Here is a 19,960-nt window from a genome sequence, read left to right as displayed (position 1 = left end):
AAATAGAAATAATTATTAGAGATGATCCAATCATTAATATGTGTATGGTCCATAAGTATTTATTTATATTCTTAAAAACACAGAGGCTAAGTAAGATCTTTTGTGTTTTCAAAACATATATATCATTTCTATGTATATCTGAATTTATCTGTCTGAAAAATATAAGCAAAACAGAGGTTATTACACATTTTTGACTGACTAAAACAGTTACCTCCCAAGCTTAGCAAATACCCATGTAATAATAATATAGAATTAGACAATTTCCTAAATTTCTATATTTAATACATTCTGGGGCATGTATTTAAACAGAGAGAGAAAAAAATAAATGTTTATTTGCTGTCTGCTTACGTGAACTTCCAGAGTCACACCTTAGCATTTGTCTGTGTTTCCCAAGGCCTTTATTGCTCCACATGGGGTCAATCCATGAGGAGTTGTAAGAGTCTTTAAAACAGCATATTTCCTGTTTAGCCAGCAGTGCAGATGTGTATTTAAAAATTAACACCATGTGCATAAAAGCTGCCTCTCCATGATTTTGATCAGTTGCAAAAGGGTAATTCAGACATTTCGTCTCCATATATTTGCCTGTATCCTGAAACTATGTTATATTTTAGTTCCTTGCTAAATTATACAATTGCATAATTTAACATATTGAGTGTGTGAGATCTCCCAGAGATAATCCTTTGTTCTCCTTTCAGCCAAGAATGTCTCCTGTGCAATTGGAGTGGGGGAGATCTAATCCCGTGTCCTACAGACCATGTTCATATCCACAGATCTATTAAATAAAGACAAATATACCTCTATATATTATTTAATAATATTTCAAATACCTTGACAAATATATGTAACAATTATTTCTGCCCTAGGCTTAGGTCTAGTTTGTATTTTGTAGATATGTGCTTGCATATATTTTTATATGTAAATATATAGTGACATTTCCATAAGAACATAAGTGCAACTATTCCTATACAGTGGGGCAAAAAAGTATTTAGTCAGCCACCAATTGTGCAAGTTCTCCCACTTAAGAAGATGAGAGAGGCCTGTAATTTTCATCATAGGTATACCTCAACTATGAGAGACAAAATGTGGAAACAAATCCAGACATTCACATTGTCTGATTTGGAAAGAATTTATTTGCAAATTATGGTGGAAAATAAGTATTTGGTCAATATCAAAAGTTCATCTCAATACTTTGTTATATATCCTTTGTTGGCAATGACAGAGGTCAAACGTTTTCTGTAAGTCTTCACAAGGTTGTCACACACTGTTGCTGGTATGTTGGCCCATTCTTGTATGCAGATCTCCTCTAGAGCAGTGATGTTTTGGGGCTGTCACTGGGCAACATGGACTTTCAACTCCCTCCAAAGGTTTTCTATGGGGTTGAGATCTGGAGACTGGCTAGGCCACTCCAGGACCTTGAAATGCTTCTTACGAAGCCACTCCTTCGTTGCCCGGGGGTTGTGTTTGGGATCATTGTCATGCTGAAAGACCCAGCCACGTTTCATCTTCAATGCCCTTGCTGATGGAAGGAGGTTTGCACTCAAAATCTCACGATACATGGCCCCATTCATTCTTTCATGTACACGGACCAGTGATCCTGTTCACTTTGCAGAGAAACATCCCCAAAGCATGATGTTGCCACCCCCATACTTCACAGTAGGTATTGTGCTCTTTGGTTGCAACTCAGAATTCTCTCTCCTCCAAACACGACAAGTTGTGTTTCTACCAAACAGTTCTACTTTGGTTTCATCTGACCATATGACATTCTCCCAATCCACTTCTGGATCATCCAAATGCTCTCTAGCATACTTCAGATGGCCTGGACATGTACTGGCTTAAGCAGGGGGACACGTCTGGCACTGCAGGATCTGAGTCCCTGGCGGCGTAGTGTTTTACTGATGGTAGCATTTGTTACGTTGGTCCCAGCTCTCTGCAGGTCATTCACTAGGCCCCCCCATGTGGTTCTGGGATGTTTGCTCACCGTTCTTGTGATCATTTTGACCCCACGGGGTGAGATCTTGCGTGGAGCCCCAGATCGAGAGAGATTATCAGTGGTCTTGTATGTCTTCCATTTTCTAATTATTGCTCCCACAGTTGATTTATTCACACCAAGCTGCTTGCCTATTGCAGATTCAGTCTTCCCAGCCTGGTGCAGGTCTACAATTTTGTTTCTGGTGTCCTTCGACAGCTCTTTGGTCTTCACCATAGTGGAGTTTGGAGTGTGACTGTTTGAGGTTGTGGACAGGTGTCTTTTATACTGATAACAAGTTCAGACAGGTGCCATTAATACAGGTAATGAGTGGAGGACAGAGGAGCCTCTTAAAGAAGAAGATACAGGTCTGTGAGAGCCAGAAATCTTGCTTGTTTGTAGGTGACGAAATACTTATTTTCCACCATAATATGCAAATAAATTATTTCCAAATCAGACAATATGATTGTCTGGATTTGTTTCCACATTTTGTCTCACATAGTTGAGGTATACCTATGATGAAAATGACAGGCCTCTCTCATCTTCTTAAGTGGGAGAACTTGCACAATTGGTGGCTGACTAAATACTTTTTTGCTCCACTGTACATGGAACAACAATAAATATTAAAAAAAAATTATACATTGAAACACTTGCATTATTTGCAAGTTTGAAAATTTCAATGGGCAATAGGTCTCAAAAAGCTAATTTATCTCTTTTATACCTAGTTAAGCTGGGTGTATTTTTTTCAATGTATTGACAACCTCCGACAGTGTATTTACAGTTTGCACTTTCATTGGAAACCTGATATAAGTTATCACTTTTTCACAACTTCTAATACATTCTATGGGATGCAAAAAAACTTTAGGCACCGGACAACGGCTGCTGATATTGAGGTATAACGCACCAGAATCAGTTGATAGACGAAACTGCTTCCTACAGCATATTTATAGGTTTGCTACCTTGCGCAAACCTAATTATGGCTTAATAGAAACGAGCCCTGAACTGCAATAGATGGAATAATTAGTATTCACTGTGTTATTTTAATTCCTCCTCCGCTTGCAGCTTTCTTCAAAGCTGTTTTCCTACTTTAACACCTTAAAAGGGACATGAAACCAACCAAAAATCTTTGCATACACACTACTGCTGGACCACCACCAATCAACTAGAAATAAAAAATAAATGAATTTAAAAAAAAAACATGAGATATTCTCTCATTAATTGTGTATGCACAATTTCAAATTATCGGTGTGCTATCTTGAGAAGTAGTGAAACACAGCAGCTAATTCCACACGCGCTGTATCAGACTTCTCTCCAAGATGTTACCCAGCAGACTCTCCTGCCCCCCTTAGCAATTGTAATAATTAAAGGGACGTGAAATCCAATTTTTTTTTCTTCATGATTTAGGAAGAACATACAATTTTAAATAACTTTCCAATTTACTTCTATTATCAACTTTGTTTCATTCTCTTGGTATCATTTGTTGAAGGAGCAGCAATGCACTACTGGTTTCTAACTGAACACATGGGTGAGCCAATGACAATCAGTATATGCAGCCACCAATCAGCAGCTAGAACCTAGGTTCTTTGCTGTTCCCAAACTTACCTAGATAAACCTTTCAGCAAAGGATAACCATAGAAGGAAACAAATTAAATAATAGACATCAATTGAAAAGTTGTTTAAAGTTGTATGTTCTATATAAATCATAAATGTCTAATTACGACTTTACTGTCCCTTTAAGGGCTAGATTAAATGTGGAGCAGTAATTTATATATATATATATATATATATATATATATATATACACACAGTATATTTATGCATACTGTATATATGTATATATGTTTTGTAAAAACAAAGTTTGAATATAAACTGCTAATTCATTAAGGGTCAGATTACAAGTGGAGCACAAATTAATGCTTCAGTTCGAGCATCAATTGCGCTAGAAGTAAGCTTTATGTGCTTTCTGGGTTGCGCTCATATTACAAGTTGAAAGTTTATTGTTTTCGCTGTCGCACTAACCCGACAAGCTTAAAAATCCAAAGTTTTAACATTGCGTGTGCATTCACGTATTCCCCTATAAAAGTCAATGGAGAAAAAAAATGTGGAGGGTTGGGAAAACTAACACCCCACTCTCGCGCAAACCGGATTGCATATTCTCATTTGTGCTAACCTGACATGAAAATATGAATAGTACACATTCCAATGTTCTTCAAATAAAAAATATGTTCTATTTATTCATAAATACATATTTCTGCATATATATTATATTTTTTGGTACAATATATACCTATATATATATATATATATATATATATATATATACATGATTATATATAGGTACAGATATATATATATATATATATATATATATATATATATAAATATCTATTTAGAAATACATAGAACATATTCTGATATATGCAGAACATTGTATACATATGTATCTGTAAATACAAATATATATATATATATATATATATATATATATATATATATATATAAATATATATATATTATGTGTTTTGTGACACTTTTATGTTTTCTATAAAACAGTTATCCAGAGCTCTAAAGTCGCGGTAATCATTCTAGCGTAAATCACAACTGCGATCAAGCGATCATGTTTACTTTCAATTAGTAACACCAGCGGTAAACCCATCGAGCACAAACACCCACGATAAACCCCCATGATAAACCCCTTTAATGCATGTTTTCATCCTGAATAAAACATTTTTTGTCAGGCTTGCAGGGGGGGGGTATCACCAGTATAGCTGTGTGGGTTGCCATTAGAAGTCAGTGAGTAACACATGATAGTATACCACTGATACTACTGGATTCATTTCAGTCTAATTTTAAACAGCTTCTAATTATTATTTTTTTATATTAATTTAATACTAATTTTTACTTTACTATTTTTCAAGAAAAAAAAAAGAAAATCAACATTTTTTTTTCATACATTAATCTCTACATCTAAAACTGTGAACTCATTGATCTTTTCCTGCAGATGGTATTTTAAGGGTACGAGCAGAAAAGAAGCAGAGAGACAACTGCTCTCTGGTGAGAACAAACTTGGAGCTTTCATGATACGAGACAGTGAAACAATGAAAGGTATGTTATGTATCTCTTAGTGCAGAGGTCATCAACCTTGGCTCTCCAGAGGTTTTGAAACTTAATTTCCCATGATGCTCAGCCAGCTTAAAGTGTCTGAGCATCATGGGAAATGTAGTTCCAAAACCTCTGGAGAGCCAAGGATGATGACCCCTGTCTTTGTGTATCGATCACACTCAGGAAGCAAGTACATGCACTATCACTCTAGTGAAATTATCAGTACTGCAATCTCCAACAGTCTAAAATATTCTCAAGTTATGAACATCCAAATTGTCTCATTTACTGATGGGTTAGATGCAGCAAAGTGCATAAGGTCCACAAGACTACAGCTTACTACATTTACTTAGGTGGAAACCTGCGGTTACTCCAAAAAAAATGTTTTAACCTCTTAAGGACATATGACGGAATTTTTCCGTCATAAAACAATTGAGCAAACTGAAAGCTGTGTCCTTAAAGGGTTAAAGCTCAAAGTAACATTGAACCATGAATTAAGTAACCTAGAAACCTCATAAGTTTCATATAAATAGTCTATAATATGTTGTATGCTTGGTCGTGGTAGTATTTATTTAATGATAACATTTTTATAAGATATATTTCAGCCAATACCACCAGATTTTTAATCATAAGACCAAAAATCAAGCTTTCATAAGGCAAAGTGGGAGAACTGTTATCCTATGGATATGGTAACAAAAAGCAATTATGTAGATTTTAAAAACTATATTTCATCATGAAACATTACATACAAATGATGCAGCATTAAAGGGATAGGAAACACACATTTTTTCTTTCATGATTCATATAGAGCATATTATTTTAAGCAACCGCTCTATCTGAATTATGAAAGAAAACATTTGGTTTTCATATCCCTTTAAGTATGCATTCCCAGTCTATGGGGTCTATTTATTATTGTGCGGACGGACATGTCTCCTCCTGCAGATTTGCAGCCAATCGGCCGCTAGCAGGGGGTGTCAATCAACCCAATCATATTCGATCTGGTTGATTTCTGTCCGCCGCCTCAGAGCAGACGGACAGGTTATGGAGCTTGATAATTTGACCCCTATGAGAGAAATACATAAAATGCTAAATTTCCTGTTTGCATTATGCAAATCTGCAGGAGAACTTGCAGACACTACAGATCTTTCATAAGCAGCCTGCACAGCAAACAAGCTATATTGCATCTAGCCCAAAGAGTTTTTTATAGTTCTTTTATTCCTAATAATTCAACCAACTAGTGACCACAATGTCTTCGTCACAAATTCTCATGTAGTAAATAATATTTGCACTCCTGCATGTTCATGATCTATGGAACACTCTGGTAAGACTAAAGTCTCTAGTTTTACAGAGTTGACTCACTAGCGAGTGTATAATCTCTCCAAAATGAATTTAATCAGCTTCTCAATTATTCATGAATTACAGAGTTAATGGCGTTATCAAAACTTGAAGTATCCACATTGTTGTGCTCTCATAATCTGGATAATTGAAAGTCCACATTGTCTGAATCACAATAATCATATGCAGCCGCACACATAGGCAATAAGTATGCAGAATGTCCCACTCACACACAATATTAAACCCATGGCATCTGATCTTTCTATCATACTCTCAAGGAATGAGTGTGTGCCTAAAATGCATTCGATTCACATAGTAAGCGCCTATAACTTCCTAATCAGTGGTCTGGGATGTTGTGACTATTGTTTACATTGTCTCACATACTTTTAGGCAATTAATGTCCACAGGGTCTTATTGACTTTATCTTTCAGGCTCCTACTCACTCTCGGTTAAAGTCTCAAGCAACCAATCAGGTGACACTGTGAAACATTACAAAATCCGGACAATAGACGATGGTGGATTTTATATTTCTCCTCGGATCACTTTTAGCTCACTAAAAGAACTTGTCGTGCATTATCAGCGTAAGTTTTTCAGTAGAATAAGAGGTGGTTTGTCTGTGTAAAGCAGGGGGGGTTCACAGATCTCATTCCTGTTGTTTCTTTATTTAGGGCAGACAGATGGACTTTGCCAATGCCTTACTATTCCTTGTCAGGCAGCACGACCAGATAAACCATGGGAGAAGGATGCATGGGAGATCGCAAGGGAATCACTGACCCTAGAAAGGAAATTGGGAGCTGGACAGTTTGGTGACGTTTGGTTGGGTAGGTAATTAAGTCAATTAATTAATTAATTAATTAATTAATTAAATAACTCCATATGCTTCCTTCCCTGGATATCTCTTCAAAATCATGCTTTCATAAAGACAATCATATCTTCTTCCCTTATCCTGATACTCTCAAATACTTGGTCACCTACATACACTCTTATTCTTTCTCTGAGAAAAACGTATATGCTTGTTTCCAACTCATACTGCTCAAGGCCTACATGCACATACACCTTCTACCTTCTCTTTCCCAAAACATCTATTTATTTTGCTTTGCAATCCACGTACACTCCATACTTCCCATGGAACTAAATCAACCTCTTATAATTTTGCTAACCTCACACTTCTGTTACTCTGAGACCCTAATTTTGACTTGCACACAAATCTTTCTTACCCTTTTTCTGACTGAAAACATCTCATATATTAGGACAGGGTCCACCATACATTTTCTTATTCCATGAGACACCACCACATAATAATTTTCGATTTATACTTCCAACCATTTCCTCTGTTCCACTCAGACAGTCACTAGCAAGATATTGTCCATACCTTCTAGAACTTAACACATGCCTTACCTTCCTAATAATTTTATACAAATGCAATAGATCATTGTATAGTCAGACCTCTTTTTACCCCAATATGTATTCTTTCTTAAAAACTGCATATAAATTCCACCAGTTCTCATGTATCCTACCAACATTGAGATACTCCTACATCTGTTCATTACAAAGAACCACACATTCTTTTGATCCTCATATTTACCCCACCATCATTTCTATGCAATGCTTCTATTGACAAGCACCATTTTAAAATAAAAATATAAAAAAATACATATTCCTTCGCTCAATGCTCAATACACCTATATTATTTCCACTATTATTAGAACCCAAAAATATCTTAATTTACAGAGAAGATTCCCTTTATCATCCCCAAGAGCCCACAGACATCTTCCCCTCACTAAATAATTCTTTACATAGACATCTTCCCCTCACTAAACAATTATTTTCCCTTGAGACTCCCCACAAACTAGTTATTTCATCTAATTACCTTTGGCTCTTCTTCTATTCCACTGAGAAACCCATACACCTCAAGATAACCACATAAATCTTAAGCCCAAGATCAATACACATCAACTTCATCACAGGATGAAATAACCTCCTTGCTCCACTGAACTATCCTTCCATCAACTTAAGATACCTTAGCATTTTTTTTCTTCCTTAAATGGACAGTCAAGTCCAAAATAAAATTTATGATTCAAATAGGGCATATCATTTTAAACAACTTTCCAATGTACTTTTATCACATATTTTGCTTTGTTCTCTTGGTATTATTAGTTGAAAGCTAAACCTAGGTAGGCTCATATGCTAATTTCTTAGACCTTGAAGTCCGCCTCTTATATGAATGCATTTTGAAAGTTTTTCACTGCTAGAGGGCATTAGTTCATGTCTGTGATATAGATAACATTGAGCTCACACTCGCACTGATTGACTAAATGCAAGTCTGTCAAAAGAACTGAAATAAGGGGGCAGTTTTCAGAGGCATAGATACAAGGTAATAACAGAGGTAAAATGTGTATTATTATAACTGTGTTGGTTATGCAAAATTGGGTTATGGGTAATAAAGGGATAATCTATCTTTTTAAACATCAAAAATTCTGGTGTTGACTGTCCCTTTAAACTTCTAACATTCATAAGTCCATTCCCATGCCATTCCATGCACTTTTTCCTTAAATCTAAATTTCCATTCCTTCACTTGTATTACATTTCAAATGAAAATGAGATACCGTTTTAAAATGACAGATTTCTCTTTCTTGCTGTCTTCAGGACAGGTTGTCAGACATTTGTGTTGCTATACTAGTACTTTAATACACGGAAGTAGCATTAATGCTACCAATGAGAGAGAAAAAAATTCCATACCTTCCCTCAACATGTTCCATTAAATGGTGGATTTATTGATCCTAGGCTTAGTTCTGCCCCATATAAAATTATGTAGCTAGCCTGCATTTATTCTAGAAATCATTAAGGTATGAGTATAGGAATCGCCTGCAAAGTATACAAGATGTGCTGGAGAATAGTCATCCTTAGGACTTCCATTGCCATAGAGCTTTTTAGATCCCAGCTAATAGGGATTTGTAATTACCTTTGAATAGTTTAGAGGGATTAGGTGCAATACCCAAATATGTTAAATGGGATTATTTAAATTTATACAGACATATGAATCCTAAAATCTTAAATTGGATGGAGTCTAATTTTATATTCAGGAGTTCTGATTTCGGATAGCTTAATTTAAAATTGGATAGTTTGGCGAATCGTCTGAATTCCTCTTCCAACTGTTGAAGGGAGGATCAAGGGGAGGTAATTGAGACCAGAACATCAAATAATGTGACCTTCTACCCATTTGGGTCCTAATTTTATCCCCTGTATCTGGGGGTTTTGTCTGACATGTGCCACCATGGATTCCATTGTTAGTATGAATAACGGTGAAATGGGCCTAGTTGCCTAGTTCTGTTCTTTATTTCTTTTCTTCTAGATAGCGTGGCATTTACTCTAATATGGGCCGAAGGGGTTGTGTACAGGCTTAGGAGTCTGGAAATCATGAAGGTAGTTGCTAAAATTTCCACTTCAAAAGGTTGAATGCTTTTTCAGCATCCATGATGACCAGTAGTGTATTGGTAATCAATCAGTAAAAGCAATCAAATATTATTATCCCTGGCCTCTTGTCTAGGCACAAACCCTATTTGATCTTTGAGATCTAAGTTGAGTAGTGATATAGTTTGGTTGTTACCAGCCAGCATAATCGATTTTCCCGGTTAGGGCTTCTATATGGGCTTCTAGCATTTTTGTAGGAAAGGTTAGGTTCCAGTCCAATGATTGGAAGAGTGACGGCAGGTGAGGAGCTAGGATTTCCATAAAGGATTTAAATTCTTTTGAAAACCAGTCAGGAAGTCCTTAGTTGCATCAAGGAATTCTTAAAGAGAAAAGGGGTCCTCAAGAGTGTTGCTTTGATCCCCAGTTAGGGTTTGAAAATCATGATCCCATATATAAGAATTCATCTGCAATTCATCCACAGAAGAATCCTACAGTGGAAGTTGACATGGTTGCTTGTAAAAGTTGTCATATGTGTAAGAGATAATTAAACTGTCATATATTTCAATATTAGACAGGGAGAGGAGTTTATGTATATAGTTGTTACATGATTTCTGTTTCAAGAATCCCACTGGGAAAGGACCAATTATTTGCCCCTTCTAAGTACACCTTTTGTAGGAACAAGTCCTTTCAACGTACATCTCTCTGAAGTCACTCTTTAACTTTAGACCTAGCCTTTTGTAGAACATTATCTAGAGTTGGGTTTGAGGGGCTGGCCTGATGGTCATGTTCTGCCTGGGGTAATATTTGCATTAATCTTGCATAATCTTGCCTAAAGGTCATCCTATGTTTAATCAGCTTACCTAGTAGGACTGCCTTATGGGCCTCCCATAGGAAGAAAGGACTATCTATGGAATTTCGATTCCATGTGAATTATTCACACAGGTTTATTTGAATACATGTGAATTATTCACACAGGAATTTTGATTCCATGTGAATTATTCACACAGTCAGTTATTGCATTACAATTGTATTTTAAAGGAGAGACTCATCCAGTCTCCAGATATAATAACATATATAGTCCATATATATATATAACAAATAGTGTTACTTGGGAAATTGACCACAGTAGGTGCAGGAATACCATTGTGTGGTCCAACCAGGTAATAATGTTACAGAAACATGCTTTATATAAAGATAATCTATTCTAGAACAGGCTTTTTTATGGATGTCAGTATAAAGTATATTTATGTGTTTGTGGGTGTTGGAAAATCACAAATATCTACCAGTGACAAAGAAGAAAGATGTTTATGTAAACCATGTAGGGCTGTCCATGAAACTGACTTTCACTCGAGGAGCAGTCAAACTGGGGGTCAAGTGCTAGGTTGAAATCCCCTCCAAGTATGGCTGAATCGGACCTCCTGTACTTTATTGAAAACTTTAAGGGGGAAGGATGCCTTACTAGAATTCAGGGCATAAATGTTTGCTATGGAGTGAGAGCTAAAAAAAACATGTTAGGTAGAAATTGGATGTTAGTTTAAGTTCTGTGGACATAAGGATAACATTTCCTTTGTGTTTGAGGAACCAATTGTGGCTATAGAGTGTTTTGTAGGAGAATTTAGACCCCTAGCATTTTGGGAAAATAATCTAATGGGGGGTGGCTGGTGTGTATCGGGTCATGCAGATGGACCATTGCTAGTATGTTTGCCCATTACAGAGAGCTTAAGGTTTATGTGTAAGCAGGAATACTGCTGCTCCTATGTGTGACATATCTGCATGGGGAAATAGTGCTATCTGGTCTTTGGCCATTGGAAGTGAGCTGCAAATTTCCAATTCTGGTGACAGGCAGGGTGGATCAGTAAGTGAGGGAAATAGGGGAAAATAAACAGACGAAGAGGGTGCTGTCCAGTTATGGTGAGCCTAAAGTTCACATGAAAGGAATACAAGTTAACAACAATGGTAAACAAAAACAAAAAAGTGTTGTAACTAATTAACATATATAGATAACACATAAGGAAGTGTGTGTGAGTGGGGGGGGGGGGGGCTTCTAGATGGTGCCTCTATAAGATGGAGGCAGGCCTTTATAGCTTTGCAGGAAATCTCCTATGATAGCTGCTTTGCAGCCACTATTCAAATCCATCTGCATCTTCCTTGACGCCGTGCTTTCTGGCAACTTATAGTGGATAGAAGGAATGTACTATAAAGGTACAGTCATTGTACAAACCTCATCTAACCATATAATACATCAGTGACAACCTGATGGCTGAACTGTCTGATGAATTTTTACCTTTGCTGGACTTACCTATTGCCAGCTGCATGAAAATGAGTGAGGAGCTTAGCGTGTCAAGATAATAGGCTCTAGACATCACAGATTCTTCACATTGTACTGGTGTATTGGTGCCAAAGCAGCACACTAAAGTGTTTCTTTCTTCTACTGGTGACACTAATAAAATTGAGGTGCAATATTTGAGCCTTCTACATGGAGCGCCACAAAATTAATCAGCAACTGATTCTAACCCTGAAGATTCTCTGGGAATGCTTTGCCCTCTGGACAACTGCTGAGTGCATTGACCTTTGATGGAACAGCACAATATTTCCAAACAAACTGATGCTGTTTGCATGGAGTCTCATACATCTGCTCTGTTGTTCCCTTATCTGGTGTACCCCAATATGCCTACTCTCAAGTATAGCAACCCTTTTGCTATTGGATCTATCATGAACACTTCAAATACAGATCAGATGAGCCTTGCTTCACTAATCAATATTATCAGTCTACTACAAGCCACATATGATTTCTAAATCTAAATCTAAATTCTAAATGTAATTGTTAACGTATGCTGTCAAGTATTACCAGTTAAGTCTGCTTTCTTTGGAATGGGAGCTTGAAATATTGATTAATAACTATTTTCTGTATGTACTGACTTGTCAGTACTTTTCTTATCATTGAACCTTGCTCAGTTCCTTTAACAATTACTTCCCTCTCCTAAAGACCTTACATGCCTTTTTACCACCTTCTGACACCCCACATACTTATGTTCTAAAGTAGAAAGACACTAAACATAATCATTATCTTTACCTAACATAGCCCAAGATTACAAGTGGAGAGCTATTGATAGTGCAGGGCGCGATATCAGTATCACTGGACCACACTAAAATTACGTACAAATTTAAATTACAAGTCCATTATAAAAAAAAAACAGATTTGTCAGAAAAGGTTTGGTGCGGCAGACAACATCATTTTAGCGCCCCCTATACTTTCAATGGATAACTGCAAGCACGCTAAATATAGCTCATTTTACAAGTTGATTTCTAACGCAAGCCAAAATAGCATTAGAAGAATTAGCGTGACCTAAAACCTGAAGTAAAGTGTTAAGGTTAAAACATATTAAACTAAAGTATTAGGGGCATATTTATCAAGCTCTGAAAGGAGCTTGATGCCCCGTGTTTCTGGCGAGCCTGCAGGCTCGCCAGAAACAGCAGTTATGAAGCAGCGGTCACAAAGACCGCTGCTCCATAACCTGTCCGCCTGCTCAGAGCAGGCGGACAGACATCGCCGGAAATCAACCCGATCGAGTACGATCAGGTTGATTGACACCCCCTGCTAGCGGCCCATTGGCCGCGAGTCTGCAGGGGGCGGCATTGCACCAGCAGCTCTTATGAGCTGCTGGTGCAATGCTGAATACGGCGAGTGTATTGCTCGCCGTATTCAGCGAGGTCTGGCGGACCTGATCCGCACTGTCGGATCAGGTCCGCCAGACCTTGATAAATAGAGGCCTTTCACTCTTATATAAACATATTTAATAAAACATATCAGTTTTATATTGAAAAAAAATGTTTTATAAGGGTTTAAAAGGGATATTGTATATGACTGGGAAGGGCTCAAAAGTGTGTGTGTATATATATATATATATATATATATATATATATATATGTGTGTGTGTGTGTGTGTTTGGGTGTATGTGTGTGTATATATATATATATATATATATATATACAGTACTGTGCAAAAGTCTTAGGCCACTATTAGATTTGTTGTAGTTTTAATGACCATCCATATTTATTTTTTGGTCTCTTTATTAAGATACAAACAGAAAATTCAGGAAATATGTACACAAATTATAACAAAACACAATTTTCAGAACAAGGAGACCGTCTTTTATTTATTTCTCTGTCCAGGTGATCCCATACTGCCTCTATAATATTCAGGTCTGGACTCTGTGGAGGCCAGTCCATGACTGTCAGTGATTTATCAGCTGTTTTTCTCTATAAATATGATTTCACTGCATTAGCAGTGTGCTTGGGATCGTTATCATGCTAAAAAAAAATAAAACCATTCCCAATCAGGCACTTTCCAGAAAGAATGGCATGATGTATTAAAACCTGTCTGTACTTTTCAATATTCATGATCCCATCAATTCGGACAAAATCGCCAACACCACTGGCAGAAATGCAGCCACAAACCACGACAGACCCTCCACCATGTTTCACTTAAAGACGCAAGCACACTCCAACTCTTCTTCTCACATATTGTCGACCATTGGACCCAAAAATTTCAAACTTGGATTTGTCACTCCATAATACTCTTTTTCCACTGATCTTCATTCCAATCTTTGTGAGCTTTAGCATATCTTAGCCTTTTCACCCTGTTCCCCTTCCGAAAAAGTGGTTTCTTTGCTGCTACCCTTCCACAAAGACCATTCCTGATCAAGCCTCTTCAGAATGTAGAAGGGTCAACTTGGCATCCAGATGAAGCTGCCAGATGCTGAGCCAGGTCCTTGCTGGACTTCTTCCAGTCTCTCAAAGAAGAAACTCTGAGAAACTTCTCATCAGATCTTGAAAGTTTTCTTGGCCTTCCAGTTCTTTTTTGTCCTTTCTGATTCTTAAAATGTCTTTATAACAGCTTGAATACCACATCTTGAATATCAAGTTTGTTTGCTGATTTCCCTTTGAGAGTGACCTTGCTGATGAAAAAGATGTGATTGCTTGGGCTTATTAGCATGTCTTGTACAAACCTGGTGTAATAGACCTTTTTCACAGCAGTCATTTTGACATGAAATAGTAGGATAAATACAGGTGTTAGCAATGCAATTATTTAGGGTTCCATTCCATTTAGGTTTACGAGAGCCAGGTTCCTGCTAATGCTCAAGTGTAAGGGGAGGTCACACTACATACTTGCCACTTTAGAAGCTGTTTTTTTCTGGGGGGGGGGGGTTCTATTTTTTAATACCGCATACAAATATCCTGTATTTTCTGGTTGTATTCTAATAAAGAGACTAAGAAATAATTATATATGGTCAATATGCTATTAATAAAATATCGCAAATATATATATCCATACCTCCCAACTGTCCCAGTGGTTTTTGGTGCATGTGAGGGGTTGCACCTGCACAGCAGCAGCAGCCAGAGCAATGTATCAGCTGTCTGCTCAGCTGAATAGTTACATTTTTTGCAGAGTGATCTGCAGTGATCTCGGAACCGTTCGGCAGCATATGTAAATTAATTGAAAAGGGTTAAAGATTTTGTGGGATTTATATACTGCTCCAAATGCCTTTTTTTTCTACATAGAGCACTTAATACCTGTTAAACCTTGGAAGAATCATGTACAAACATAAGAAACTGTACAAAAAAAGGTATCAGCTTTAATTTGTTAGGAATATTCATTCTGCTTTCAGTTAAAACGTTTGCTTCAAGCAAAGTCTGCACACATTACAGGTTGCAGACTGGAAAAGGAGGCTTGGTGGTTACCTAGGCAACCAGAAAGTGCCCCCCTAGTAACAAAAGTCAGTTATCAGAGTGCTTATACTTTAAAAAAAAAAATGTGTGTTATGTTCTGCCACTTGTTAAGCCCACTCCCCAGATCCCATCCCTGCTCCTGCCCACCACATATCAAACTTTTGCTCAGTGGGGGGTGGGGGTGTCCTTCTTTTGGATTTTGAAATGTTGGGAAGTATGTATATTGTCAGGGTACAGGATAGGGTTGCCACCTCGTCCATGTTTTCCTGGACACTTATAAATTACACATGCTGCAGGGTAAGCAGGGAGGAACATGTATTGTTCTGTTCATCAGCACTATTCATGTGATGTCCAGAAGAGGCCTCTCACGTAGCTGTAGTTAAAGGTCTAGTGAGAAAATTGTTCATTTTGTGAATGTCTGCTTGTTTTTTTCACTGCTGCCAGAGTAGCTGGACCAGCAATAGTAGTTAGGGAAACTACTGTTAGTTAGACTACTAACAGGAGTCCGCCTTTTTTTGTGTGTGTATTTTCTGTTGCTGCTGAGAAACATTTTGTTTTTTTCATTTAAAGGGGAAGTGCACCCTGATTTTGGAAAGACACTTTATTTTACTTTTATTAAAGAAAAATTGCATTCAAAAGACAGTTGTCTGACCGTGTTTGCAGGGGCTTTATCTATCTATATATATATATATATATATATATATATATATATATATATATATATATATATATATATATTGTGAAAAAGCCCCTTTTCTAATATTGGGTCAGTGACTAAAATCAGTGTCAGGCTTTTCCTTATAATACATTTACCTTATTTAAAGAATGATACTTACACCAGTCTTATAAAAAGGGATACATTTATTAAATGACAAATCTATACATGAGTGGTGAGAGAAGCGTCTAACGTACAAGGCTCTATTCTTCTAGCCTGTCTACACTATAAACTAATGCCTGTGGGTGGGTGCATGCGAAGATTGCTGCAGTCTGTCTATTACCTGTTGGTGTTATGTGTCCTTCCTACCTGTCTGTTCTTTCCACAGCATATTTAAAGAAATATAGCCCCACCTTGAAGAATGTATTAGCCAATCAAATGCTTAAATGTCCAGTTGATAATTGCTTAAATGTCCAGTTGATAAGTCCCAGCAAAAGTAGCCAGCTACCTGTAGGTGTCACTGTTGTCCAATAAATGACATTTGACAGGACTCCAGGGCATAAGCTGTTATTGCTTAAATGTCCAGTTGATAAGTCCCAGCAAAAGTAGCCAGCTACCTGTAGGTGTCACCGTTTTCCAAGAAATGACATTTGACAGGACTCCGGGGCATAAGCTGTTAACCTCCTTTGATGTTGGACAACACACTTGACAGGACTCCAGGGCGTACACTGTTTGATGTTGGACAATGCTGTTTATGATCCTTTGAAGTTCCAGGAATGATATGCAGTTATCCACCCAAGGACTCCATAAGCCTTTATCTCTGTGGTGATTGTGAAAGGACATCATTTGAATTTCAATCTAGTACATATTTGCAATGAGATACCACTCTTGAGAAACAGGTTTCATCCTTTGAAGCTCTGTTCAGAGATACCCATCTCTAGTTAGTTCAATTTGTACCTAGAAACTGGTTTAGATATTAAGTGTGAATTCAACAAGAAATTGTAATCCAAATTATACTTCTTACATCCCCTCTTTGTGTCTGAATGACACACGAGTATTTGTTGTGTTAGAACAGTAACATTTCCTTTTTAGACCTGTGGTTTTATCAGTGTGGGTTATGGATATGCTGGCTGAACAGATGAGTTATGATTTCAACTACCTTAAGTGTATATATCTAACTTCTCTAATCATGTGTCTAGCCTTGGATGTCATACACTTAACTTTTGTACAAAGAACAATTTGTATAACAAAACATACAATAGAACAAATAAAGATAATAAACATAGGATGAATCAAATAATATGCAAAATTATTTACAGTGGAAGATTGTCCAAATATGCGATGCCAAATATTCGTGTTAGAAACTGATTCGATGTGGGGAATAAGTTGCTCAATTTGACCTTGAAAATGTTGAATAACTACTTTAGTTTGCTCGTCAGAGTCTTTTATCTGTTTGAGGAGCACAATGTCTGATTCAATTATTTTACCCCATTTTAGTAGAACAGATGCATTCCTTATATTTAGAGGTACTAAAGAAATATTTATACTAGGGCTATACCCAACTGAGTATTGTGAAATAAATGGAACCTTAAACACCATTCCTGAAATATTCAGTAAATGCAAGTTATCCCCACAATAAAGTCCCCTTGGCAAATCCTGATTCCCCTGACACCCATTGTAAGACAACCATTTAATTTGACTGAGCTCATTTAAGAGTATAAAACACACCCTACCATGTCCCATATAAGACACAATGTTATTAGAAGAGACTGTTTCAACAACCACTTGACATTGAGAATTGTTATGCCAGCATGATGTATATACTTCTCTGTACTGGCCAGGTGTACACATATATGTTTTAGTAATGGGGTGTTGGCCACAGAGAGACAGGTCCATCTGTGTCCATTCCCCATTCCTAAAGATAAGAGTGTCGTATTTCAGTTTGCAAAACATAGCTTGAGTGTCAGAAACTGGAATTCCTAAGGAAACCAGTCTCTGAAGCTCAGTTTTGACTCCTGCCACAGGAATTAGAGATGATGCAGTACACATGCTATTATTATATCCATGCCAGTCGTTTACCCATAGTTTCATATTGTTTAAAGCAAAATTAGTAAGACCATGTTTAACATTAATAAACATTAAAGGCACATGACCATCAGACAATGTTTGCATCATAATTTTGAAATTGGCTGATAGTTCTGCCTGTGCCTGGGTACATGCCAAACCAAATGAAATGTCTGATGTTGTATTGATTTCACTGTTGATTAGATCATTTACAACCCCTAGCAGATTTGATTCAATGTTTATTTACACATCTATAACACCTTAAGTTAAATTAAATGACCATTAAATACAGTATAATTGCAAGTAACAAGTGCATTATAAAAATACAATGCAATATTGCTTACTCTGATCTTCCAAAAAGCAGTAGATTTTTCAGAATTTATTATTATTATTATTTTTTTTAATTTGACTACCCTTGTATCATGTAATAGCTATCAGCCAATCACAGAATAGTATACATATACACTGTGACCATGCACATCTGCTCAGTAGGAGCTGGTCCCCTAGAAAATGTTGAATAAAAAGACTATAAAATCTGACAATGGAGGTAAATTGAAAAGTCTCCCAAAAATGCATGTTCTATCTGAACTATGAAAACAAATTTTGATTTTACTGTCTCTTTAAATAACGTTAGCATTAGCATCTCCTGACATCCCAGCAATTGCAGATTGTTGTATTTGGTTATACATAACACAATATAGTTTGGAAACACTCCCCTCTTTTATGGAGTTAAGAGCTAAGCTCTGCCTCCATAAAGATAGAAAAAGAAACAACAAATAAACAAATAACAACCCATCACAAACTGTATTTTTTCTATTTACAGACAGATACCAAACCACCCATTCCTTTTTGTAAATTATCTTATGTAATCATCACAATAATCACACCCATTGTGATAAGCATTAGCTCTTTTCTGTCTTAAAACATGTTTCTGTTTTAACAAAAATTATTTAAAAAAAATAAAAAATAAAAAAAATTATAGAAACATTTGCATTGAAGAAAAAAAAAAATATATATATATATATATATATATATATAAAATACAATTAAAAAACAAATGCAAAAGCAAACTAGAAAAAAAAATCTAAAACAAACTACAGGAAAAAATAATAATAATAATAAAACAAAATGCTGATAAAATGTCAAAATCAAACTGGAAAATTATAAAAACTAAAATGAGAAAAAAATGTTTTTGATAAGAATCTCATTAGAAGTTAAAGGGACAGTCAACCATAGAATTGTTTTTGTTTTAAAAGATAGATAATCCCTTTATTACTCATTCCCCAGTTTTGCATAACCAACACAGTTATATTAACCCTTTAATGACAACTGACGTACCAGGTACGTCATGCATTAACAAGCAGTTAATGACAATAGACGTACCTGGTACGTCAGTTGTCTAACAGAGTGCTGGAAGCGATTGCGATCGTTTCCAGCAGCTCTGAGGGTATTGCAGTGATGCCTCGATATGGAGGCATCCTGCAATACCCCTTTAGAAGCCTCCGATGCAGAGAGAGCCACTCTGTGGTCCTCTCTGCACCGGAGCGTCGTTGGTGGGTGGGAGCAAGGCAAGGAGGTGGGTGGGCGGCCTGCCAAGGGCCTGTGATGTGGAGGGGGGCAGGATCGGAGGCCGGATCGGAGGCGGCAGTGCACGGGGGCGGCGGGTGGGCGTGTGCACGGGGCGGGAGCGGGTGGGAACT

General features: G+C 36.9%; 1 protein-coding gene across 1 annotated transcript in view; it reads left to right on the top strand.

The window, feature by feature from the left end:
• The window catches only part of HCK (HCK proto-oncogene, Src family tyrosine kinase), a 170,666-nt gene that overhangs the window by 102,715 nt on the left and 47,991 nt on the right, over nucleotides 1-19,960 (top strand). The window contains exons 6-8 of the mRNA XM_053699297.1: nucleotides 4,968-5,071; nucleotides 6,832-6,981; nucleotides 7,069-7,221. Of these exons, the coding sequence (XP_053555272.1) occupies nucleotides 4,968-5,071; nucleotides 6,832-6,981; nucleotides 7,069-7,221 (407 nt within the window). The remainder of the gene's footprint in view (nucleotides 1-4,967; nucleotides 5,072-6,831; nucleotides 6,982-7,068; nucleotides 7,222-19,960) is intronic.

This window comes from Bombina bombina, chromosome 1 (assembly GCF_027579735.1).
Source record: "Bombina bombina isolate aBomBom1 chromosome 1, aBomBom1.pri, whole genome shotgun sequence".
Taxonomy (NCBI): Eukaryota; Metazoa; Chordata; class Amphibia; order Anura; family Bombinatoridae; genus Bombina; species Bombina bombina.
This window is presented reverse-complemented; position numbering and strand designations above follow the sequence as displayed.